General features: G+C 42.2%; 2 protein-coding genes across 2 annotated transcripts; both read right to left on the bottom strand.

The window, feature by feature from the left end:
- Positions 1–1,166: 1,166 nt before the first annotated feature.
- LOC118404743 (beta-1,3-glucan-binding protein-like) lies at positions 1,167–21,432 on the bottom strand. Its single transcript, XM_035804065.1, has 12 exons — positions 21,359–21,432; positions 20,540–20,656; positions 19,624–19,725; positions 18,731–18,859; positions 8,006–8,251; positions 7,336–7,493; positions 6,625–6,760; positions 5,794–5,976; positions 3,034–3,229; positions 2,736–2,807; positions 2,149–2,296; positions 1,167–1,446 (listed from the first exon to the last, which is right to left on the bottom strand). Exons 2-12 carry the CDS (start codon positions 20,649–20,651, stop codon positions 1,228–1,230), a joined length of 1,701 nt encoding a protein of 566 aa, XP_035659958.1. The 5' UTR covers positions 20,652–20,656; positions 21,359–21,432; the 3' UTR covers positions 1,167–1,227.
- Positions 21,433–24,892: 3,460 nt separating this feature from the next.
- On the bottom strand, positions 24,893–27,180 carry LOC118404917 (tyrosine-protein kinase receptor Tie-1-like). The gene is made up of 2 exons (XM_035804300.1): positions 26,973–27,180; positions 24,893–26,510 (listed from the first exon to the last, which is right to left on the bottom strand). Exons 1-2 carry the CDS (start codon positions 27,178–27,180, stop codon positions 24,940–24,942), a joined length of 1,779 nt encoding a protein of 592 aa, XP_035660193.1. The 3' UTR covers positions 24,893–24,939.
- Positions 27,181–27,410: the final 230 nt, after the last annotated feature.

The following is a 27,410-nucleotide window of genomic DNA, read 5'->3' as shown; positions in this document are numbered from 1 at the left end:
GATTTAATGAGTTTGACTACGTTTGTGGAGGAATTGACAAAAACAGGTGACTATTGCCTTTTCAACATGTGAAATCTGAACAAGGTTGTAAGGTTCGAGTCACTCTTTTCGATTAGTGTGTTTGGTTCTTCCACATGCTCAATTTGTGTCTCTTTCACAAGCCGGGACCACCACCAACTATACGTCCCATTGAGGAAGATGTCCCTACCCGCAGTTAGGTACTCATTTACATATACACGTAATAATTCAAGTAAAAAAATATGTGTAAGGTGCCTTTCTAAGGATCACAACACTGGGGACAACCAGTTTTCAAAGCCCCAAATGTTATGAGATTCGAGAGACTCCTCATCAAAATATTCAGACCTCAGGGCTTGTTATCTAACAGTTCCTTACCTTACTAACTGACTAACTATAGTAAACACTGCAAACACGTCAAACGTATTTCATGCAATTTATTGCGGAGAAAGAATGTAGACTCCAGAAACGACTATTTCATGACTAGTACTTCCAGACGCGGATAGTCTTGACTTGCAGGGCGGCGTCCTCTCTGTTGTCGGTACCACTGGTTCTTGGCCTCATTCACACACATACATATTTCGACTAAAGAAATATGTGAAAGGTGCCTTTCAAATGGACTTGTCGACACAACACTTTGGACAACCTGGGATTCAAAGCTTATCAGATTCGAGAAACTCTTTATTAAAGTATTCAGATCTTAGGGCTTGCTATATCAAACTTCCTCACCTTACCACTAACTAACTATGTTAAACACTTCAAAAATACATCAAGCATATTCCAGTCAGCAATTTATTGCGGAGAAAGAATCGAGACCTCGAAAACGACTATTTCATAATTAGTACTTCCAGACGCGGATGGTCTTGACTTGCAGAGCAGCGTCCTCTCTGTTGTTGACGTCAGCGTTCCAAGTCGGGTACCACTGGTTCTTGGCCTCATTTACATAAATATATATTTTGAGAAAAGAAATATGTGTAAGGTGCCTTTCCAATGGGCACAACACTGGGGACTGCTAGGTGTTCAAAGCCCCTTATGAGAGTCGCGATCGAGACACTCCTCATTAAAGAACTCAGACCTTACGGCTTAATATCTTAAACCTCATTACCTTACCACTGAATACCTATAGTAAACAGTTCAAACACATCAAACATATTTCATTCAGTAATTTATTGCGGAGAAAGAATCGAGACCTCGAAAACGACTACTTTATAATTAGTACTTCCAGACGCGGATGGTCTTGACTTGCAGAGCGGCGTCCTCTCCGTTGTTGACGTCAGCGTTCCAAGTCGGGTACCACTGGTTCTTGGCCATCCAGAAGTCCTTGAAGGCGGTGGGGGACTCGTTGTTCCACGGCTTGCCGGGCGAGAAGGTGTCCTGGTCGCTGAAGAAGCCGTTGGTTCCTCCTACGGCAAGGTTCAGGATGATGTAGAACTGGGAAAATAAGAGTGAGGTTTGAAAAAAAAGGTTTTGGCGATGCTGATGTGTGTGTGTGTGTGTTTGTGTGTGTGTTTAAATTGGTGTCCTGGTCGCTGAAGAACCCGTTAGTTCCTCCCACGGCAAGGTTCAGGATGATGTAGAACTGAGAAAACAGTGTGAGTTTAAAAAAAAAAGAAGAGTCTTCGCGCTTTTCATTGAGGCCAATGTTATATGACTTATGGAGTCATTCAATGTAAATAGTATATAGGTTGGAAATGGCATCATTCTAATGTTGACTAAAATTATCTATCCCTGGCCTTATCCTGGGCTGCACCTAACCTGTAATGAATGGATATACTATACTGTTAATTGTAGAGATAAGTTGGCAAAATACAGCTAATGGTATATGATCTACGCTACTCTGTAGGACAAAATAGCGTGATAGGAAGACAATTAGATTTTTCATGCAGCTAGTGTCAGAAAAGTTGTCTCCATCACACTTATATTTTTTCATCTATTCCTATGTACATGTGTAAGTATTTTGGTATGAAATATACTGAATGCTGAATGTCGACTCGCTGCTATGAAATATAAAAAAGGGATATATCATCCAGTTGTGCTTCAATTTTGATAAACAGTGTGTAGTTCTGTAGTACTACGTATTTACACAAATGTCCAGTATCAACTAGTTGATTGAATTCGAAAGGAATAACTAACCTCGTGGTCGAACGGAGCCAGTTTGCTGTTCGAGTATTGCCAGGGATTTTGGGCATTTGGCCCCAGCTGCTGCGAGAACTCGCCATATTCCCAGAATCCTCCGGGGCCGGGGTCAGCCTTCATGATCTCCTGGTCGTCAAGGAAGAACCTGAGGCAAGGACGGTCAAGGTCATGGAATATTAGTTGTCTGTCTGGATAGATTTGAAATGAAACGTACCTCATACAGTCTACGTCTCGTTAAAGTCATGTTTTGCTTGATATTTGGGTGGGTTTTGGGCTGGGTTGCTGGAACATGGAATGAATAATGGAATATGTATAATTCATAGTGAAAGTCTGCAAACTTTGGCTCTGGTTAGCCTCCTGAAAGCAGGCTCTATAAGCTGAAGCATACCTTTTTGGGCTTAAAATCTGTCTTTTTCTCATTGCAAATCAGTGGCAATTATACTCAGCTTTTTCATGAGTCCTCTCTATGGCAAAATGGTGAGAATACTAAAATACATTGTACATGTAGCTGAGAACACCTATTCGCGTATGCAGCGTATGAAAATTGAAACAAAGAAAGGACTTAAATGCACTGATCGACTTACGTCATGTCATTTTCGGTCCACTCCAGACCCCACTTGTGGAAGCGGTCTCCGAAAGTTTCTCCACTCAGAGTTCTAAAAATAGAAATAAAGACAGAACAAAGATCTCAGCGAAAAGGACTGCACGTTAAAAGACTTAACACTCGTTGTAACATCTGATAAAAAAGACATTACAAATAGACACAATATATTGCAAAAGTATAAATATACATTTGCAATTTTGGTCCCAGCCAACTAAAGCACTTGTTACGATGACTAAGGTATCTAATAAGATAGAGTGAAATCATTTATTGGCGCTCACCTGGTCACGTGAGTCTTAGCGTAACCGTTGACCGGCCAGTAGGGGCCCCAGTGCATTGTGGTCCCCATGGAGTCCACGCCGATGGACTCGCCCTGCGCGGTGCGGCCGTTCTTGTTCCCGCGAGATTCCATGAGATCGATCTCTCCCGAGGCCGGCCACTGGCCGTAAGAGTTGTGCTTGGGCAACATCCAGATGGCTGGAAGGAGGACAGAATGTTTCAGACATACGTGGAAAGTTTGGTTCACTTTTTGACGACGCCTCAGGGGAGTCGTCAAGTGGTATATATTGCGTTCAGTCTGCAAAAATTCTAGGAATTGCACAGGCATTTTTCCACAGAATGCTAGTACTCCACAGTATGCTGGGTATGTAGAAAGTCGAGGGGCGAGTAAGAACAGAAAGAAACAACACCCCGACTCCCGGGATTCGAACCCGCGCCGAACCCGGGCAGCCGGATCACAAATCCAACGTGCTAACCACAACACCAAAAGCTCAAGAGCTGTTGGCGTGGTCAGTTTGGCAGCGCTAGAACACCACTGTTAACGGGGGCCGCCCTAAGACGGTCCTGGTCGTAAGACGGAACGGATTTTTTGCTGATCTTATTATCCATAAGTACACCGTGTTTGTTGCCACTGACTATGCTGATTAGAAAGTTAAATAAACCAAGTCCATGGACACAGCTTTAATTTGCATTCCAAGTATACTTTAACATATTTACTTCATGTTTAAAAAAAAACAGAATTCTAACAGTAATGTTGACAGTGCTGAATCACTGCGGTCACCGGCCTCTGCGTATTGGCGGCTCGTGTCGCTAACTATACGAACTCTTTCAAGCAGTCACACAACTGCCATGATACACATAAATAAAGCTCCATAAAACACTATGAATATGGGTCTTCAAATGTCTGTTGAGTAGAAAAGTAACCAAAAGGAAGCGACATAAACATTGCCACCATTGTACTCCTAAGGGAGTGTGGCCGTGGAGGTGACAGACTAGAGTACGCTCCAAATATTTATTTGACTGTAACAAATGATTCGTGCTGTCTATGAAAATAAGACTTGATAGAGAGATGTAGATGATATTTTCATATAATCAGACCGAGTTTTGTTGATGTTAGCGGTGTCTTTTTTTCGTAATGCTTTTTTTAGTCGGGCATTCACAATCAGTGCATTCAGCCCATTGCCCGTAAAAACATGAGCTGGATTGTTCTAGGTACAGCCTTCCTCATGTGAGACAAGACGTACATACAGTCACGATTTTACTGTCAAAAGAAAGCTAAAATATCATATTATTAAATTTTTTTCTGTGTACTTAAATTTACCACTTACTTCTGAAGAAAGCAAAATGTAAAAAAAAGCGTACCGAGTTAGGCACACTTTCCAGCGTAGCACAAAATTGGAAGGTTACATACACGAAATGGTCTCACAGTGCTTGCCGCTTGTAACATGCAGCGCGAAAGGTTCATGAACCACATGAATGCATTTCTTATTCAAGTATGTTGTTCAAATCTATGTGTAAAAAATTCAGTCATCAAAATTTGACCACTCTCAGGCAACTAGCGATGGAGCGCCATGAGTTTGAGCGCAAGAAAAAACGTACCGTGTTGGGGCACCTCCCGTTACACTACTCCCCCTTTTCTTTTCAAGATTCGTCCTCGAATCTCCGAGATCGACATCCCAGTGTGGCACATACTAGCCTGTTACTCACAGGGCCGGCGTGGGAACCATTGTAGAAATTCGAGGGGCGAGTAAGAACAGAAAGAAACAACACCCCGACTCCCGGGATTCGAACCCGCGCCGAACCCGGGCAGCCGGATCACAAATCCAACGTGCTAACCACAACACCAAAAGCTCAAGAGCTGTTGGCGTGGTCAGTTTGGCAGCGCTAGAACACCACTGTTACAGGTATGCAAGTCCCCTCCCCCCCCAAAAAAAATCTGTTCCAGATGTATCTCTGGTATGCAATGGTGGAATGTAGGTCACACTGGCTCCCTGGAGCAATTTGTCCTTTGAAACTAGTGGTAGACAGGGAAACTCTGCACAATGGATCACGTTGTGTTGGTTGTTATGATTTGAAGGATACATTTTCTTTTCTAGAGCTTGGTCAAGCCATACGCCACAGGCAGACAGGAAATACTTCTGTAGTGCTCAGCTGTAGGTTAAGGTTACTGGCAGACCATTGTGCTGTACCAGGGATAGTACATTTCTGCTGGCTGCAGGTTTATGTTACAGGTGGGCTAGTACTTTGTGCCAGGGATAGTGCGACAGGGAAGTTCCAGTCTATTTCTGATTTGAGCTGTATTGTTGTTCCCCTCAATCGTCGTCATGGCAATAATATTTTTTATTGCCAGTCTTGTTTTATGTGGCTTATTTTTTCAGATCGTTGCGATAATAGTTTTCCAAGGATTCGTTCAATCGTGATTTTACTGTTATAGAGCTGGCGTACGGTACTGTCTATTGTGTTTGGTCGTTGGAAATGGTTGGAAATGGTTGTGTTACTACATGTATTATCATGGAAGCTCATCTGTATTGATAGCAACTTCATAGTACAATGCTAAACTTTCCTCCAACATAAAGGTACACACGGATCAAATCGTCAACGATCACTGCCACCTTCTTCAGGATGACTAGGATGACCAATCACTTCAGAACGTAAACTCGTGTAGTGAGAGATACTGTATCTATCGCGAGTTTACGTTCTGAAGTTGTGCTCGAATACAGTTTAGTTAGCAACAAGTCACAAAGACATGACAAGGACGTTACCTGGCCAGAGCCAGTCACCGGTCGGCAGTTTGGCCTCCACCTCGATCTTGCCGTACTTGAAGGCGAAGCTGTTGACGCTGCGCAGACGGGCGGACCTGGCGGGGTTGATGTAGTTTGTACCCGTGCCCGTACGCTGGCAGCCCCAGAAGGCATTGCCGGTACACTGGTCCGCTGGGGACATGCCTGGACAGAGGGATGGGTTTGGGTGTTTGTTTGAGAGATATAAAGTTGTTACCATGGTTTGTGTAAAGAAAAAAACAACAACAAATATTGGACACTGAACCGGATTACTTCGTGAAGAGGGTAAAGGAGGCCATCTACATAAGAGCACACCAGCCGGCACTTAACAGAGACGGGGGCCGATACCGCTTGCCAGGCATCTACGATTCTTTACTCGAGTCACGTGTTCCTAGATCACGTAATCAGAGTAATTGAACCACCACTCCTGACGAAGGAAGACGGATGTGTGACCGAAAATTCGAGGTGAGCAATTTCTTGTGTTGAATGACAGTTAAAAACGTCAATAAGAAGTAAGTTCGCCTTGCATTCGGTAGATCGTGAGTTCGATCCCCGGCCGAGTCATACCAAAGACTTTAAAAATGGTACATGGTGCTTTCTCAGCTTAGCACTCAGCATTAGGAAAAGAGTATAGAAGTTGAACACACACCACTACCAGTGGACTAGCCTCCTGCTGTAGTGAATGCACAAAGTTGTGTGGCCCAGGGCTACTGAAACGGAGATGGGCGCCGACCTATGCGCCATCAAGTGCGGGAAGGACTTTGACCTTTTGACTTTGTGGTGTCTTTAGGACTTAAAACAACATCCACTCACCCCACATGTCCACTACCTCGCTGCTTAGGGCCGCCTCGCCATACTTGTCTGACGTCAGAGTCGGCTTGATGAAGAGAGTGTTGTCACGGACGTAGCTGTTGGAGCGGTTGTTGACGTACATCTGGAACTCCCAGTTCTATTGGGTGAAAGTAGGAGGAATCACCACAATCACGTGATAGCCGCATACATATGTAACTCACAATGTCAGGATGCTGGTACGTGTGATCATCGCATGATCATGGCATTATTGGGTAAAATTGTGGTAATCGCCACGTGACAATCACGTGATATGTAACTCTCAGCTCTGGCAATGTCAGGATGCTAGTACGTGATCATCGCATGATCATAACATTATTGGGAGAAAATTAGGAGAATTACCACTTGATAATCACGTGACAGTGATAGTCACATGCAAATGTGGCACTCTGTTCTATATTGAGTGAAAATGCCGACGTCAGGACAGTGATCATCACGTGATCACAACATCCCTCGAGGCCTAGTAGGAGTTTCATGTGGTCATGTGATTTGCACGTGATCATCACGTGATATCAGTTTAGAATATTGCCTGTTAAACATGACGTAATTTTGTCTCTCTAACCCTCAAAATCCAGCTAGTAGGAGTTTGATGTGGTCATGTGATTGGCACGTGATCATCACGTGATAACTTTTAAAAATGTCACATGTCAAGCATCATGACTTTGGTTCTCTTACCCCTCCGCCGCTCATGGTCAGCTCGTGTTGCCAGCGGTCAAAGTCCAGCTTGTCCCAGTTCTCCTCGAAGATCAGCCCGTTGCATGGTGCGACGGTTTGGTCGCAAGCCGGGTCACAAGGGTATTCATTGCAGTTGGCAGCGATTCCAAATACAGTGCCTGAAAACATATATAAACTTGATTTCTAAATCTTAAATATTGATTCGAATATCTCATCCTCGCCTAAAGGTTAAGATGCACATGTCTGACTTCCTTGTATTATTTCAGTTACTCTGTTTGAAATGGCACCATCAAAAGGTGATTTAGTAATGATTGCCATTCCGTGACCTCTAACCTCACAAGAGCGAACCAAGGCATTTTTATGCTGTCTTCATATAGAATAGATTAAGTTGACTGACTTAAAACACCGACGTATTAAGGAATAGACAAGATGGCCGACCCGTGACGTCACAAACCAACATGGCGGTGCCCAATGAAACAAGGGCAAAAAAAAATAAGTCTTGCTTTCGTGAACTGGACCTGGATGATTCAAAGGAACACAAAGGTGCGGATGAATGAATTAATGATATGATATGAATGTTGACTGACTGACTGAATGAAGGAAGGAAGGAAGGAAGGAAAGAAAGAAGGAATGGAATGATATAAATGAATGAATGCACAATACTACTTACCACCGGTTGTTCCACCAGTGATTCCACCAGTGATTCCACCAGTGATCCCGCCGGTGATTCCACCAGTTATCCCACCAGTGGTCCCACCGGTTGTCCCGCCTGTCAACGTTGTCCCGCCCGAGGTCCCGCCGGAAGTCCCACCGGAGATACCGCCGGAAATACCGCCCGATGGTGCGGCGGTGGTTGTGGTTTGTGCTGTAGTTGTTGTGCTTTGTGGGGTGGTTGTGGCCTGGGTAGTCGTTGTAGCTGAAAATACATTTGAAACATCATGTTACATGACATCGTCTTTTTCCCCCCACAATTTGTCACATAGTCCTGCTAAAACTTCATATTCGTATGAGTCTCACAATGTCGACGACGCCATCCTGTGTACAAAGTACTATCAGATGACACTGAGCGGGACCGCTCTGTATGAGGGGTGAAGGCTGCCATCTTCACCATGGCCTCATCTATCTAAACAACAACAAAAACAGCAAGTAACGTTATCTTTATGAAGAAACTGGATTTAGAAAGATGCACGGTAGTAAAAGCTGTGGAAAAGATGCACAAGAGCCACGGTGCATTCTTGAGCATGTGTGTGCGTATAGATGTTCTTGCACACACAAAAGGTACATGATAACGTCACACTTCTGTCCCATATATAGCTCAGAGGGGGATCCCCTTCTATGACAGTACAAAAGCTTCGGCTTCACCTGTGGACTTCCTCTTTCGCTGGTGCCAGTATCGAGTTTGGACCGTTAGTTTTACCGCTAGCCTGCAGGTGGTGAAAAGTGGATTCCCAGGGGCAAGGACCCCGTCAAAACGGACCTGACTGACTGCATATAGGTATGTACATCTGACCATGTAATTGAAGTCCATGTTGACTACTATACGTCGTAGTTAATTCTTAACCAAGACTGCTGTATATAAAGTAGGGTTATCTGTCCTAAAGAGATACTTAACTGTTGATGTATTTGCTGCCATGGGGGAAGGGAGGGGGTTGGTGGTGGTACAGCAGCAATTTTTACCACAAGATTAAATGGCGAAAATGGTAAAAACAACGGCTGACGCATAGTCACGTTATTCATGTCATTAGTAGTCCTAGCTTTTATGCGTTTCACTGTCTAACACAAAAGAGCACGAGTCTACAACAAAGGCGAACTGAATAATAGATGACTTGCGGGTCCGGACTCATCATCTTAATCGAAAGAGCTAATTTGAGAGGGTTGAACCACAAAAAGACCATACAACTGATTCTTTGGCACGAAAGGGAAAAATATTTTGAAACCACGCCTCTTTTGAAGTCATTGAGAAAGACTCTCCCCTTATGCTGGAAATTATAATATGATACTGCTTCTGAAATAATTTCACTAACACAGATTAACTTTCAGACTGACATTTCTGTGCCTTTGTACGTCCAATTATAGATTTATAATCATATACACATATATGGAGGGAATTTGTACTTAGAAAAAAATCTCCTACAACGACCAGTATGTTGCTTGGATAAAACGTGATTTAGTTGTCAAGTTTATACATAATCTTTATCTTCATCCCAAAAGTTACCAAACTTGGAGCAAAGAAGTTGGTACTGACAACCAATCATCGTGTCCACAAACATCGCCGCAATCAGCCAGTAACGTACGTCATCACTACACAGACGAACAGGTCAGAGATGGAGCGACAAGATATGATGATGATGAGGCCAGAGTGCGTATGCCTACTTACCTATGCACAACTTCTGTCACATCGGTTTCTGCATGTTTTAATGCTTACGTTGATAACGATACATTATTTCATTAACAGATTATCTGTTGAAGAGGGAACAACTAAACAAGAGAATACCAGTGGCAATGCGGATAAAGACTCTGACAGGTTTGTGACATATACGTATTTGCTTAACAAGAGTTCGAAAATCTCAGGCCTCCGTGAGGTTCTCGCATTGTTAATAATGTCGTTCCGTTCATTAATCATACAAATAAGCTTATATCAATATTGCATACATAAATTGGTCACTTCATGTCACTCTTCAGCGAACATGACTAGAATATGAAAGATGTACAACTGTTAAACTTGTAAAAAAAACAGACAGACCAAAGCAATACATCCCCATGAATCATATATAACACCAGAGGAATTACATTTAAACTCTTCGTCACTTACTTACTCGGACCAATACCCGTACGCAACTTTACGTCATAGATAATATTCCGTTTTTGCAGCTTATAAACACAAAAACCATGCATGAGCGGCGAATGAAGTCGAAATAATAAAATGATCTATGAATATTTGCGGTAACATGTTACAATATTGACAGCCGGCAGGTACCTTTCCGAAACACTACAGATCTTAACACTACATTCTATAAAATAATACTTCTTCACAGAACACATATTTACACAATACGACCGAAGTGCCAGCTATTTCTAAAATCTCGTCTTTTTCTGCACCTCTTTTACAGAAGAGCTTCCGTACAAGATCGGACAGTGTTACCATTTACATTATCAGCATTGCCAGAAAAAAATATGGAAGACCAGTCTGGGAAAACAGGCATTTGGGGTGCAATACATATGACCAAACTGTCAGCCGTGGCTGAGGAATTTTGTGAATTGGATGAAATCTTAAGTAGGGGCGCTAATCTTGATTCTGTAGAGAGGGGATACAGTCGCAAGCTGATTAATGCTGTCAGTACTGAAGATGAGGTCTTGGAATGTGAGGCACTGAAAAGTCTTGGCGATTTGTACTTACAGAAAGCTAAGATGAACGATCACAAGGCTGAGAATTTTAATAAAGCATGTGGGCTGTACATAGATGTCCTGAGATATTGTAGAACTGAAGACGAGAAACAAGTCATAGAACATCGTATCAGATATGCAGAGAAGTGTACGAAGCTACATCACTGTCAAAGTCACAAAAAGTCAGACATTGGGGCTTTAGATAACACAACATTGGCTGTATCGATGGAACTTCTCAAACTAAAAGAAGAGACCAAGTCGAGGGAACATGGTATAATACCCTTAGTTGAAGCCTTTACTAACTACTTTGTGGCAGCAGTTGCTTGTAAAAGTAAACATCAGGAAGTAGAATCCTTGAAAGGCCTTGGAGATCTACATCTTGACAAGGGAAGGATTGGCAAGGACGAGGCGGAATTCACCAAAGCAGCCCGCCTGTACCGTGCGGCGCTGGACCGCTGTGAAGAGCCAGATGGCAGAGAAACGCTGGAGCACCGCATCGAGTACGCGGAGAAAGTCAAACGAAGACAAGTGAAGATATGATAGTTGAAAATTCATTAAAATAATATCATATCTTTTTTCTTATGGCCTGGCTCCCTTTAAATCAGTCCCCATTTTTTGTCAAACTTTCTGGAAAGACGGAGCCATAGATTTCCAAATTGATTATTTATCATAGATACATAATATACACAGTCTTGCTGTGAAGTTTATGCTTGCATTTCATGTTGATTTCAGAAGAAACAAGAAGCGAAGCAGTTTGGCAACCCGAATGGGGATGGGTGAGTATTGTCCATTGCATTACATTCTGCCACATGCCAAAGAAAACGAAAGTCGAGTTGAAGGTCAAATTGGTCCCACCTTAGTCAAGGTCAAAATGGTCTAATCACAGACCGAAAGGAAGTGCGAACTAAATAAACAAACTGCCCGGCGTTTATCAGAAAGATTTCATGCAACGATTAGATTTTGAATTTCATATGCATATTAGCCCATTTTGCACATGATCACATAATCAGGTATGAAATATGAATGTTAATTAAAGGTGACCATCATAATGCAGGAATGATACAGATCTGGACGTCATATGCAAAATTAATGATGAAATGTTATGAAATAGCCTTTCGCCCCGGCGACATAAATTTATAAATTGGGCGTAGGAGATCGTCAATGACATAGAACATGCAGTGTCATGACCTCAGTGAAACACGCAATAAATCAAGAAACAAAACTGTATTTCTTTAGGTATGGGGTCTTTAATATCTTTGTGGAATTTTCATAGAAAAACTTACCCATATGATATAATTGCAAAGCAATGATGGAAATATTATTGATATAACATCATTTATGAGTAATTCTAAAGCAGATGTGTATGACATAGACACACGATCATTACCCTGCTACAGAGATTACATAGAACAGCTGCAGGAGGGATGCAGGGCCCTGCAGAGCGGGGACCTGGATGCTGCAGAACACTGTTTTGCAGCTGCGCTAAAGACTGTTCATATCAAAGGTAAGACAACGTGCTTATAATCGCCACTTGGAAGGAGCGACAAAATCAGACTTACCAAATTTGATTTTGATATGACATTGTGTTTTTGTGACAGTGTGTGTTTCTCCTTCTTGCCATCTGATTGTATCTTAATAACAGTCAATCACAAACAAAAGTCATGGCAGCGCCGGGCTTATTACTTTGTATGCAACATAAGGACCTAAAAGTAAATGGCAAAGTACTCCATAAATTTAAAAAAAAACTCAAATTGTAACGTGAAACTTATTACAGATTAATGAAATGAAAACTAGAGGTTAAAGAATTCCTTGCTAAGAACTTTGTATAGCCAGGACTTGCTTTGTTGTTCAGATTCAACTACAGATCAATACAAAAAAGAGGTGGAGCCCCTGTGCAAGTTGAGTGACATTTACCTGGAAAGAGGAATCCAGTCAAAAGACGGGGGAGACTTCACCAAGGCTGCAGCACTCTGTAACGCAGCACTGGTAAGAGCAAAAATCGAGGATAGGGAGGGCATTAAACAAATGATCCTCAGAATCAAACAGCTATTTATTGAGCACGTGTTGCAGACAGAATATGTAGTTGACATTGGTGGCACAGAGAAACACAAGTCGATACTGAAGAAAGGTCGAGGGAATGTAGAAGACGAAATTAAACGAATCGAACAAGAGGCAGACCCTTATACCCTTGATGACGATGACCCAACAATAAGAGAAGTGGAGAAGAAGAGAGCGGAAACAATCAAAGTACTGTTTCATGCAATTGTCCAACAGCGAAAAACGTTCATAACTGGTCTTGTAGATGAATGTATCGAAGTCATGGGCCCACCTCCCTGCATGTACGCTATGATAGGTTTGGGTTCACAAGCCACAGGATTGGTAACCCCATACTCTGATCTGGAGTTCGCTATATTGGTAGAAAGTGAAACAGAAAACAACGTCAACTATTTCCATAACCTCACTCATTATCTGCATCTTAAAGTGATCAATCTGGGAGAGACCATTCTCCCGGCCATGGCGATTAAGTCGGTGAACGATTTCCACTCTAACGACCCACTTGATAACTGGTACTATGACTCTGTAACACCGCGTGGGTTTGCGTTCGATGGAGCCATGCCACTTGCATGTAAGACTCCACTGGGCAGAGGTAAGCCAAACCAGCTAATTCATACCCCAAAGAAGATGACAGCAGTGCTGCAAGAGGAATTGTCGACATATTTAAAGAAAGGCTACCATCTCTCCAGCATATTGAGTAATGTGTGTCTTATCACTGGGGAGCAGGGCTTGGTCGATGAGTACACCGGTGTATGGAATCAGCAGCTTCAAACGACAAATAGAGACATCCCTGAATTACAAGCATTGACAATGCTCGCCGAGGAAGCAAACTCAAAGACGTTTGAAATTAAACAAATAAAAGCCAGTCTGTTTAACGTCAAGAAGGAAATCTATCGATTTTCTACCCTTGCAATATCATGTTGGGCTTTGCTGAGTAACGTACAGCCTACCACGATCTGGGAGACTATTCGAAACCTGTACAAGGAAGGAGTCATCAATGAAGAGAACGCACATCACCTGATGGTAATGGTCAGTATCTCAGCAGAGTTGAGGCTTCGGACGTACATAAACAACCGTGGTCAAGTGGAGACCTTGTCAGCCTTACCATCCATGTCAAGTGTAAAAGGAGTGTTTCACTTGTCTAGTTCAAAACAGCTGATGAGGTATTATTACACAGCTAAACCATTAAGGTCTTTCATCTTTCTACTGGCCGACTTCAGAACACTTGTGAAGGAGCCACCAATTCTTTATGACAATTCTCCAAAACTACAAGCAGACATATACGCAGATTTGTGTGAATACAAAAACGCGAGGGAATGCCAGGAAAGGGCATTGCAATTTGAACTATTTAAACATGTTGAGAGCACCGCACATGCCCATGTTGCACAGGAACTGATGGAGTTGGGTGCCGTTTGTGGCAAACTTGGTGAACACGGAAAGGCCGTCAGCTATTACAGCCAGTCCCTACAGATGAAGCGTAGTATCTATGGTGAGAACACCCCGCATCCTGACATAGCCTCGTCACTTAACAACTTGGGTGTCACCTGGAGTGACCTTGGTGACCACAGAAAGGCTCTCAGCTACCATGAACAGTCACTACAAATGAGGCGGGGTATCTATGGTAAGGGCACTGCACATCCTCACATAGCCTCCTCACTTGGCAACTTGGGTGTCACCTGGAGTCATCTTGGTGAACACAGAAAGGCGATCATTTATTATAAACAGGCACTGCAAATGAGGCGGGGTATCCATGCTGAGGGCACTGCCCATCCTGACATAGCCACCTCACTTGGCAACTTGGGTATTGCCTGGACTGATCTTTTTGATTACAGAAAGGCGATCAGCTATTATGAACAGGCACTAAAGATGATGTGGAGTATCTATGGTGAGAGTATTGCACATCCTGACATAGCCACCTCACTTGACAACTTGGGTAATGCCTGGAGATCACTTGGTGATCACAGAAAGGCTCTCAGCTATCACGAACAGTCACTACAGATGAGACGGAGTATCTATGGTGAGGGCGCTGAACATCCTGATATATCCACCTCACTAAGCAACTTGGGTGCCGCCTGGAAGAGCCTTGGTGATCACAGAAAGTCGATAAGCTATCATGAACAGGCACTACAGATGATGCGAAGTATCTATGGCGAGAGCACAGCACATCCTGACATAGCCTACTCACTTAACAACTTGGGTACAGTCTGGAACCACCTTGGTGATCACAGAAAGGCTATCGCCTATATTGAACAGTCACTACAGATGGAGCGGAGTATCTATGGTGAGGGCACTGCACATCCTTGCATAGCCACCTCTCTTAGCAACTTGGGTACCAACTGGAGTGACCTTGGTGATCACAGAAAGGCCATCAGCTATTTTGAACAAGCACTACAGATGAGGTGGAGCGTCTATGGCATGGGCACCGCACATCCTGACATAGCCGCCTCACTTAACAACTTGGGTGTCGCCTGGAGGATACTTGGCGATCACAAAAAGGTTCTCAGCTATTATGAACAGTTACTACAGATGATGCGGAGTATCTATGGTGAGGACACTGCACATCCTAACATAGCCTTCTTACTTAACGACTTGGGTGCCACCTGGACTGGTCTTGGCGATTACAGAAAGGCGATCAGCTATTATGAGCAATCACTACAAATGATCCATGAAGTATCCATGGCGATAGTACTGAAAATACTGATATAGCCAAGTTACTTTACAACTTGGGTGCCGCATGTGGTGATCACAGAGAGGCGATCAGCTATTTCGATGAATCACTACAGATGATGCGGAGTATCTATGGTGAGGACCCCGAAAATCCTGACATTGCTAATTTAGTCTCGATAATGAGAAGGAAATTGCTGTCACTACAGATGAAGCCATGAGTACATCTGACTAATGTGGTGTGACAATCTCTTTTAGGCCATAGCAAGTAAATTTTATGGATGACACCCTCTGCAGACTGCAAAAATAGTGCGATAGGGCGAAAAAACAAAACAAGATGGGTACAAAAAAACAAGATGCATATGGTTACATTTTCAAACTAGAAAGGCCGACATTTGCTTGAGAGCAAATACAGCATATTTCAGCCATCTCTATTCCAAAATCACCCATGTGCAAAAATGGAACACTTTTGTTTAAAAGTCACTTCTACTAATGATACTTTAGCCCAAAAATGAATCTTACAAAATTCTCAGTGCAAGAATGGACTCTTACAGTGCACCCCATGTGAATTTGCCCAATAGACCAGTCCAGAAATACTCCCACTGAAAACATGGCCTTTTAAGCAACCCAGTCCAAAGTTGAACTAAGCAAAAAAGGCATGAAAAGGTAAAATAGACCAGTCCAAAAACACTTCCGCTAAAAATGGAATATTGAATCATCACCTGTCTAAAACTAAACTTGAAAACATCCCCCTCCGTAGAGAATGGACTCTTCTCGCGATGCCCCTATGTAATGTGGTGCAGTCCAAAAATACATCCGCTAAAATTGGACTTGGACGTAATCACCAAAGTCCCAAAAATGGATTTTAAAAATCCCCCCAATGTAAGGATGGACTCTTCCAGCACAACCTATGTAAAATTGCAAAGTAGACCAGTCAAAAAATAACCACACTGAAACACTTTGACATATCAAATCACCAAAGTCCATAAACTAATTTTTAAAAAATGCCCCCTCCATGCAAGAATGGACTCTTCCAGTACACTCCATGCAAAATTGCAAAATAGTCCAGTTAAAAATACTCCCACTGAGAGACATTATATAATCAACAGTCCAAAGATGAATTTAAAAAAAATGTACCCCCTCCGTGCCAGAATGGACTCATCCAGATAACACCAGGCTCACGATTGGCTGCCAATCCCCTTCGGGATGTTGACTCAGGCTACGTGATTGGTTGCCTCTTTGATCAAGTTTCTAGTATACATAGACATGTGCACATGCTGTCTTCAGGTGGGAGAGGTCAACGACCTCTGGCAAGTGGAAAATTACCAAAAAAGTCCCCAAATATATCATTATGAAGTGGTTTATGCCAGAAATTATACATGGGTCATTTGAATGAATATTTAGTGCACCTATTTACCAAAATGTAGGTCATTTGGTTATAAGACCAGGGAACAGGAGCCAAAAGCGTACGTTTTTGGTCAAACAATGGCCAAAAAATCCACAATGAAGCATTTTGTTGTACTGTATGCCAAAAGTGTTATTGAATTCATGTGCGCATATGTAGATTGCACTCCTATACCAAATTCCAGGTCATTTGGTTGTAAAATGGGGGTATAGGAGCCAAAAATGTCATTTTTTGGGCAAAAAATGTCAATATTAAGCATTTTGCTGTACCGTATTCCAAAACTGTTATTAAATCTTTGTAGGCATATGATCAAGGCACCTCTGTACCAAATTTCAGGTCATTCGGCTGTAATACCAGGGTACATGGGGGCAAAATGTACATAAAAATTGCAAAAAAACATGAATAAAATCATTTTAAAGGTAGATATTAAAAAAATGAAAAAAAACTGGCTAAGGGTATTGGTCTACCCTTGTGCCCGGCAAATTTCAAGTAATTCGGTACAGGAACGACGGAGTTGATTCGATTTGAAGATTTGACAGGAGAAAGAAGAAAGAAACATTACGAATACAATATATTTCACCATACCTATGGTATGGCTGAAATATAAATAGGCCCATAAACGTTGTAACAAGAATTAAAGGGGCAAAATATAGGGCCATGGTATCACAGCCAACAAGGCATTCATCCCTGTATTCAAGACATGTACTGGTGTAGTGAAAGTGACACTAGTGTTGTAGACTGGTATCACTAACAAAGCTGCTAACTACACTAATGGTTTCCAAATTGGCGCCGCCTTTATAACTATCCAACTAGTTTCATTTCTACAACTGCAGGTACCTCACAAGTGCCACTTTTACAAGTATTATAAGGCGACAGCACAACATATTTGCTCATTTTGGTAATTTTTCGTCATGTTGACCATCTCCAAAGAAGAAAAAAAATCTTTTTTTTTCTGAAATCAGACGAAAATTGATGAACGCGCTGACGTCATCCATAAATTTTACTTGCTGTGGTCTTACTGCAACACTGCGTCTTACGAAGTGTTCATATACGAAACAGAACTAAAGCTATATCTAAAATTGGTGTACTGGAATGATGTTCAGTTTTGAAGCACTAGTATCATATAGTTGAATTGACACTACTGTTTTCTACTGTTAGTCTTTTAGACTGTACAAGAAATCAGCCTTCGGGCATGATTTTGCAAAGAAAATGTTAAAAACAGTCAGGACTTTTAATTTCCCTAAGCCTGTCAGAATACACAGGAAAAAAGAAATAGGCACATCAATAGCCAAAACTCTTAACAATATCCGGGTGACGCCTTTGACTGTTGAAATGTAAATGAAAATGGTTAGATTTGGTCAAATATTCTAAACCATAATTTTCCTGTGTTTAAGTTGTGTAGTGTACTTTTATTTTGAGTACAGTGTTGTTATTTCTACGGGTTGATTTACTGAGTTTGACTACACTAGCTTTACTGATAAGAAATGTATGCGTATATTCTCATCGCTGTCAAGGATAATAGAATAGGTAGAGTTCTCCTTTTATTTTAAGTGATCAAATTTCGACGAACTTTTTTTATCATTTGTATAATCAAGAGTTGCAAGAATAACGAATGAATATGGCTTTATCATTCAACACAAATTGGGCGATGCCGACTTACTAGTCCCATTAGCTAAAAAGGCCTTTTAGCATTTAGTACAATAACTTATATTTAACATTTAGGTCCATCTGACATATTTGTTATCGTGTAAAATATCATATTTGTATGATGAGCAATAGCAATACAAATGTATTCAAGGTGTTTGGCAATGACTCATCTCATTAATGTACTGGTAAATCTATCTTCAAGTATCTAATTACTGTTGGAAGCAGGGTATTACTACTTACGGGACGGGACCGTCCACGACTGTTCGGTCTGCTGGTAGCCTCCGCTGGTGTGAATGACCAGGACCCAGTAGTGAATGGTTTGTCCCGGACGTACGGTGATGCCTTGGTTCTCGTAGACGAAAGCGCCACCTGTGGAAGTGATGTTGAATTGCAATCAACGTTGGATTGAAATCTTGTTTGGATTGAAATCGCCAAGACCCTAGAGACGCCGGTGAAGGAGGCTAACCTTCCAAAAACTATAGATGGCCAGTGCACATCCCATGCAGTTCCTCAGTAGTCAGCCGTAAAAAATATGACGAAATGGCATGGTTTGTACAGCCTACTTTTGAATTGTATTTCTTATCATTTGTAGCAAAGCGGTGCATTAAATGCTAACATAGTTGGAGCTTGAGTTTATTGTGATACCCTTTAGTTCATTGAGCTAATCTTTCAGGGCTCATAAAAACACACAGTATATACAAGTAGATAGACAGATACAATAACATACACTCAAAACAGATCGGACGTACATACAAATACATATATAAAGTCTGGAAAGTGTAATAATCGGTGTTTTGTGGTGAAATTGATGTTAGCTCGAGCCCTACTTCCGGGTATACTTCCGCGTTGAACATGAATGGTCCTTTTGCCCATGACGTACCTCTGTAGCGTAGTTTGAACGGACTGCATTACGTCGCACCGTGATAGCAGAAATACATATCAAGAATTTTCTTTATATTATTATCTTTTCTGATGATAACTACCAGGTTGATATCTGAGGTAAAAGCAGTTTGAGCGGACTGCAATGCATAACAACGTAGATGATTACACACATACAGCACTAAAGTTTCTTTATTATGGCTTTTACTGATGGTTAGTCAACTTCCAGGCTGATTTTCATGATGAGACCATACCTGACTTATCTGTGATGTCGATGTTGAACTGCCCTGCGGCGACCCCGGCCAGCGGAGTGTCAATGTTGAAGTGCAGACCCACTAGGATCACGCCGTTGGTATCTGAAGAAGAAAAAACAACATAAGATCGTAGAATGTTAAAATTTTGAATTTGCCTTGTTTAATTGTAGTTCATTGATTATGCAAGTAATCAAATTTGTGTAACACCATATGTGTCCGCTGATCACTTTGCTGTCACTCTAAAGTGTACGTGACCGTCAGGTGCAAATGTATAACTAAGCTCCAAGCAGATCGTACGGTAGCATAAGATCAAGATAGTAAAAATACTATCAAAAGCTGCCAGAGGAGTAAAGCTGGCTTACTACAAGGCAAATGTACACCTCTTGGCTGACTACACGCTTTGGCCAGTTTGGTACTATCTTATGCCATTGTAGGATCTGCTTGGAGATTAATGTATAACTGCGAAAACACAGACCAACAGCAATACCTCCCCATGAATTGCTTCCCACTTTAGCCTGATTAAAATCGCGCTCATAGCGGCCGGCTCAGAGTTGCCACCACCTAGGCTCGGGGAGGGGGTCATTAACCCCAGCCAGCGGGAGATTGTGTAAACACAGGCTAGTACTAGTTCTGCCACCTCTGAACTGTAGTTCCTGCCTCTTCGGCAAGATACAAGCAGACACGCCGAAAAGATAGCCAGTGAAAGAACTAAAGTAAAGACGACTAACTGCGTGGATGAATATCTTTTTATTTACAGAAAACTAACACCAAAATCATAATCCGTAAAATCCCAGATATAGAACCAGATATCCAGTTCTAAAAGTTTATAGATATCTCCCAGATAAAAGGATTTCAAATGCAATGCTGACAAGGTACAAATTCAAATTTGAAATCTAACGGTTTAACGGACACCCACCTGTGTACGAGATCCGGAGTCCCTGCGGTGACATCACCTCGAACACAGGGTTTCGCACAGTGTACTGCGCGCATGCGCAGGAGATTAGCGCCAACACATACAAGGCAATCATCTTGGCTGAAAAATGCAAAAACAATAAAAAAACATTAAGAAGAAGAATTCTCATGGTCGAATATTTGATTATTTGTAATTTTCACCAGTATTGATATAGTGTGGGAAGTTTTATCAACAAAACACGTGTTCAACATCGTATCATGGTTGACTGATATCATGTGCTATGACAACGCAACTTTAGATCTGCTATTTCATCCAATACGCCTGTATAGGCTTATATATCTTATGTAAGCTTTTTGCACATTTTCGGTGATCAAGCTATATCATTGTTGACTATTCATTAAAATATGGACAAGCTGTCGATGTCAACTAATGTACCTTATGCTGCAGTCAATTATATATATATATTTATTTAAAACGACGACGTCGACTGTCATTCAATGATCAAATGATTCTCATAGCCTGATACTCACTTGAACAATTTATATCGTAGCTGTCTTCAAACTAAACAATCTCCAAGCAGATGTGTAGTAGTGTCCCTATTTCAAGCCTTTAATTAGTGAAAAGTAGCATGAACTTTATGAATACAATTTTTTAACAACTAATAAAATATCTTAAATGTAGCCGCTACGGGGCCAGAAATCAGCTAAGGCCGGCAATCAGCGACCCAGTACAAAACGAAATGACCAGCAAAAGTGTATTATGAGCTAAAAAAAGCCCCATAGAGCCTACTACTAAGTCAATGAAGAAAAAAATAGAAATTACCTTTTTGTGCACTGCTTATGAAAGTAACGAAGCCGCACTGATCAGTTTTAGAACAGACTGACGCAACTGAGAAGACCGGTGCCTGTTAAGTAGGTGTGTAAGTTGACACAGGATATTTGTTCTAACTATGATATCACTATTGCTTCCGATCATATGATCATTTGCAAGGACGATTGTGACTATCGACTCTGATAGCCCCTCCCTATTCCATTTGTGCGTGTTCTTATATGTATATTCAATGTCTTTTGATCTTAAAAAGAAGCCTCCCTCATTAAATCATTAAAGAAAATGTACATATCATTATGAGGTACCTACTCAAGTCTGCTCATCTTAAAATTCATCGAACTTTACAATTTTACAAGGTTGGTCTTAAATTTTCAATGACCTTACGTTTATTGAACGAGCAAACGTTGACCGTCTGTCCACGCACAAAAATATATAACGGGGGCCGCCCTAAGACGGTCACCGTCGTAAGACGGTACGGATTTTTTGCTGATCTTATTATCCTTAAGTACACCGTGTTTGTTGTCACTGACTATGCTGATTACAAAGGTAAATAAACCAAGTCCATGCACACAGCTTTAATTTGCATTCCAAGTATACTTTAACATATTTACTTCATTTAAAAAAAAAAACAGAATTCTAACAGTAATGTTGACAGTGCTGAATCACTGCGGTCACCGGCCTCTGCGTATTGGCGGCTCGTGTCGCTAACTATACGAACTCTTCCAAGCAGTCACACAAATACCATGATACACATAAATAAAGCTCCATAAAACACTAATAGTATGAATATGCATTGGGTCTTCAAATGTTTGTTGAGTAGAAAAGCAACCAAAAGGAAGCGACATAAACATTGCCACCGTTGTACTCCTGAGGGAGTGTGGCCGTGAAGGTGGCAGACTAGAGAACGCTCCAAAGATTTATTTGACTGGTAACAAATGATTCGTGCTGTCTATGAAAATAAGACTTGATAGAGAGATGTAGATGATATTTTCATATAATCAGACAGAGTTTTGTTGATGTTGGCGGTGTGTTTTTTTCGTAATGGTTTTTTTAGTCGGGCATTCACAATCAGTGCATTCAGCCCATTGCCGGTAAAAACATCAGCTGGATTGTTCTAGGTACAGCCTTCCTCGTGTGAGACAAGAAGTACATACAGTCACGATTTTACTGTCAAAAGAAAGCTAAAATATCATACTATTAATTTTTTTCTGTGTACTTAAATTTACCACTTACCTCTGAAGAGAGCAAAATGTAAAAAAAAGCGTACCGAGTTAGGCACACTGTCCAGCGTAGCACAAAATTGGAAGGTTATATACACGAAATTGTCTCACAGTGTTTGCCGCTTGTAACACGCAACGCGAAAGGTTCATGAACCACAAGAATGCATTTCTTATTCAAGTATGTTGTTCAAATCTATGTGTAAAAAATCAGTCATCAAAATTTGACCACACTCAGGCAACTAGCGATGGAGCGTCATGAGTTTGAGCGCAAGAAAAAGCGTACCGTGTTGGGGCACCTCCCGTTATTATCTTCTTGAATTTGGGTAAATAAGGGTACCAAAAGAAAGGTGTATGTAGGTGTGTGTCTTTCAATGTATTTCTGTGTGCGTTTGTACATATGTGTGTGAATTTATGTAAACACAAGTATGCGTGTGTTAAATGTGTGTGTGTGTGTGTGTGTGTGTGTATATGTGTGTGTGTGTGTGTGTGTGTGTGTGTGCGTGTGTGTGTGTGTGCGTGTGCGTGTGTGTGTTTGTGCTATTGTGTGCAGCAATAACGCTATACACAGGGTTATACGTATTTTAGCACTCACAGCTATTTTTTCACAGACTATATACATGTTAATTGAACAAAAGCTGGATGTAGGTATTCTTCAACAATTTGTCCTGGCATCTTGAGCCAATCTCTGGTTAGAATAGTCTAATCATTATTACGTCAGGGTACGTGTGAGTTATAACACCTGGATAAAGGTCATACAGGTTATCCTGACAGGGGTTACCATGGGTTACAATGGGAGATTACGCTATGTCATTGTTTACGGAGTCTTAGTGGTACGTACATTGTGGTGATATTACCAGGGTTTGTCAAGGGCACATGACCTTCATCGATATGTGCATCTGTGGGGCATGCACTGTACGGTCTGGGGGTGATATCTCTACGCCACTTATGTTATGTCATTGTTTACGGAGTCTTAGTGGTACATTGCGGTGATATTACCAGGGTTTGTCAAGGGCACATGACCTTCATCGATAGATGCATCTGGGGGGCGTACACTGTACGGTCTGGGGGTGATATCTCTACGCCAATTATGTTATGTCATTGTTTACGGAGTCTTGGTGGTACATTGAGGTGATATTACCAGGGTTTGTCAAGGGCACATGACATCACCGTTATGATAATGCACTACCGTACGGTTATGTCACCGTTATGTTAATGAGGTAAGGTCCCGGATGTGGTCATCCATTTTGTTCTAAACCCAGGTTCAAGCAGAAAAACCGAGTTGCGGTTTAACCTCACACGAGTCGTCCTAGCGATCCCTGGAGTTAATTACTGATACTATCATACCTTTACGTGTGCATGTAAGTAACGACATATACATTTATAAGTATGCGGCGCCTGTCGCTCTTGCTTATATTGCATCGAAGTAATCCACAGACAAAACGCCATTGCATTTCTTCCACGGTTTCCTACTTCACAGAATACATCGACATTCTTTCTATATTTGCTACGTTGCGTCAGCATGTAAAGATATTCTAAATTCACCATATAAAGCTTACCTGTCTTTATTCCTAATTAGCAACTAGAATGACTACTTAGCAACTAGAATGACTACTTAGCAACTAGAATGACTACTTAGCAACTAGAACGACTGCTTAGCAACTAGAATGACTACTTAGCAACTAGAATGACTACTTAGCAACTAGAATGACTACTTAGCAACTAGAATGACTACTTAGCAACTAGAATGACTGCACCAGATAGCTAAGTCGTTGGAAAATTTTTGCAAGAAGCACAGTAGCAATGTACTTTCTATGGAATTTTTCTAAATTAAAGCAACACTGATTATCGAATCGAAAGGAAACTACACATTATTATGGCTTAGAGGATAGCTCTGGTTTTGCAACAGTTTCTACCACACAAAAATCAGAATCTGATAATTCTGTTAAAACAATTATAGCTTTTGGCAATTTCTCGTATTAATGATTATTTCTCACCGATTATTTCTGATTCAATTCTCCCTGTCTCTTATGAAGCAACAGACATACATATGTCAGGAAATTGAAGACAGGATATGAGATGACCTATTCTTGGACCCTACTGGGATCATTGACCTAACCTCCTGTCGCGGTCACTGACATTCATAGCAATTGGAAACGAGAAAATAGTGTATTCAAATACCTACGGATACAAAAGCAAGGCAAACAAACAAACAAACAAGTAAGCAAACATCTAAAATAATACATCCACACACGGAGAAGAAAACACTGACTATCTAAGCGAAATTTAGTGAACTAAAAACTAAGGAGCTAGCATAGGATCGTTAAGCTTCCTAAAATCACACCTACAAAAAAACGTCTACACCAAAGTCTCCATTTCAATGGCTTCGTGTGGAAGCAGTGCCTGTCTTTGTTGCATCAGTCTCTTTTCCATCCCTTCTGGAGTCGGTCTTGTAGCTGGAACGTCGCACCAACACGCCCTCATCAGTCGGTACAGGTCCTCTGGACATCCAGGCGGCCTCTTCATCCGTATTCCTTGCCTCAGAATCCCCACCATCTGAAGAAAGCTCAGCTGAGTCCTGCCATCGTAGCACGGATCTTTTCCCAGCGTGGCGATCTCCCACAGCAGCACGCCGAAGGACCAGACGTCACTCTCACAGGTGTACTCGCCGGTCTCGATGGACTCCAGCGCCATCCACTTCAGCGGAAGGAGTTCGTCAACGCCTGGACGGTTGGCTCGTACATACTGGGTGGTGGCGTAGACATCTCTGGCCAGTCCGAAGTCAGCCAACTTGGCCACGTCATCGGCAGTGATGAGGACGTTGCGAGCGGCCACGTCACGATGGGCGATTCTCAAGCGTTCCAGCTCTTGTAGAGCTCGTGCTATGTGTACTGCGTATCCAAGAAGGTTACCAAGTAGGTCTTCCTCATTGATGTTCCCTATTCGGCGTAGGAAACCCAAAAGATCACCTTTGGGGGCATATTCCAAGAGAATGTACTTCTCCACGGACTTGGTGATGAGCCCCACAAGTTGAATGATATGGGACTTGCGACCATCGCCATTTCGTTGTTGGTGCACAGCTACCAGTATGGCTGCTTCTCTATAGAAGTCTCGGTAGGACTGTGAGTCCTCGACGCGAACTGTCTTTGCAGCGACGTCGAGTCGTCTTCCATGTGTGCTCAGTTGTGCCCTTCTGACTTGTCCAAACATTCCTTCTCCTATCAGGGGACCAGGAGTAAGATGGCGGATCTTCTTCTCCCAGCGTCCAAGCCAGCCCGGCTGTAGGCTCTGTGCTAGATCCTGTTCCATTTTTCTTAGCTCGAAAAGTATCATGTCCTCCTCATGTCTGTCGGGGGCTGAGCAAGCCAGAATCCCTGTTTTGTAGAGTATTGCTGCTACTATGGCAACAAGTATGACTAAGGAGCCCAGTGGTACCAGGCTTTCGAGCAGCGGTTCATCTCTGACTCTGATTGTCTGTAATAACTGACCACAGTCCGGTCCTGTCCATGGCGTCACACATGCGCAGCTGCCGTCCACGTTATGACATGTGGCGTTGTTCTTACAAGTACAAACTTGCTGACATCTCCAACCAAAGTGACCGTTTAGACACGGTATGCTACAATCTTTTCCGAACCAGCCGTCAGCGCAATGAAACATGACATTTGCGGAAGTGTAGATATCACCAGGGTCGGTAGGAGTCGTTGTGAAGATGACGTCCTTTTTGGGGATGTCACAGGCCACACCTTTCCAGCCGGGCGGACATTTGCAGGCACCGTTAAACCCATGGCAGCGGGCACCGTTCCTACAGATGCAGTCCTTATGACAACGGAAACCATATTTTCCAACTGGGCAGCCCACTGGTTGCAATCCTATCTTCAGATATTCAACATTCACTAATGTGTTTCTGTCATTCCGTCTCAACGTAAAATCTATAGATGGTGGAATTTCGCAAGAATATGTCACTGTTTTTGTTGTAGGATAAGACCAGGACCATAGCAAGATGAAGTACAAATTTCTGTCACTAATGACAAATTCAGGAACGTACTTTTGCAATAATGCAAACCTTGGCTCGTATTTTTCCAAGTCGAATCTTAGATAAAAGATGTCTACATCAATATCGGGAAGTCCGGAATTAGGTGAGCACTTTAACTGCCTTATATCCTTATCCCACATTTGATCCAGTGTTGCCTGACCACTTTCAACAAGGGTGTCGGGCGAAATGATACGAACGGTACAATCACTGTTGTCTGTTTGTATCATCCAGTCAGGTACTCTTGGCCAAAGATCAGAGGTTTTCCTACACGTTTTGGTGGCAGAGATGATGCCGCCACTTTCTTTTGTCACTGCCTTTCCACTAAACTGTATTTGTAACAGCAAATCTCCCGTCTTACCGTTAGGGTTGACTGGTGTTTCACACGTTTCGTTATACACAGGAGGATAGCCCTCAACTTCGGTCAAATCTACCCTCACACTCGTGTTGCGTTGTCCACTGCGAACCTTTAAATGATACAACGACTGTACTGACAAATAAAGAGGGTTGGCGACCACAATCGTGCAGTTCTTCGTCACATCAAAGCGGTGGTATGGGTCCCCGTCCATTTTGGCACACGGAAGTTCCGCTTTTTCTCCAGCTAGGGTTCCTGGTAGGCTGAAAATGGTCTCTCCAACAGCGACGTTTTCTGGTATGGAAATGTTGAAGTTTGGACTCGTAGTTGAGACACCAAAGCAAAATTGTACGTAGCACACTACAAGAAGAAGCCCCTGAAAACCCGTCGCCATATTCCCTGTAGTGTTCGTACCTCAGTGCTAGCGTGAAATTAGGCTGCTAG

Source organism: Branchiostoma floridae, chromosome 17, assembly GCF_000003815.2.
Source record: "Branchiostoma floridae strain S238N-H82 chromosome 17, Bfl_VNyyK, whole genome shotgun sequence".
Taxonomy (NCBI): Eukaryota; Metazoa; Chordata; class Leptocardii; order Amphioxiformes; family Branchiostomatidae; genus Branchiostoma; species Branchiostoma floridae.
Note: the sequence above shows the minus strand (reverse complement) of the source record. Positions and strands in the feature narration are given on the sequence as shown.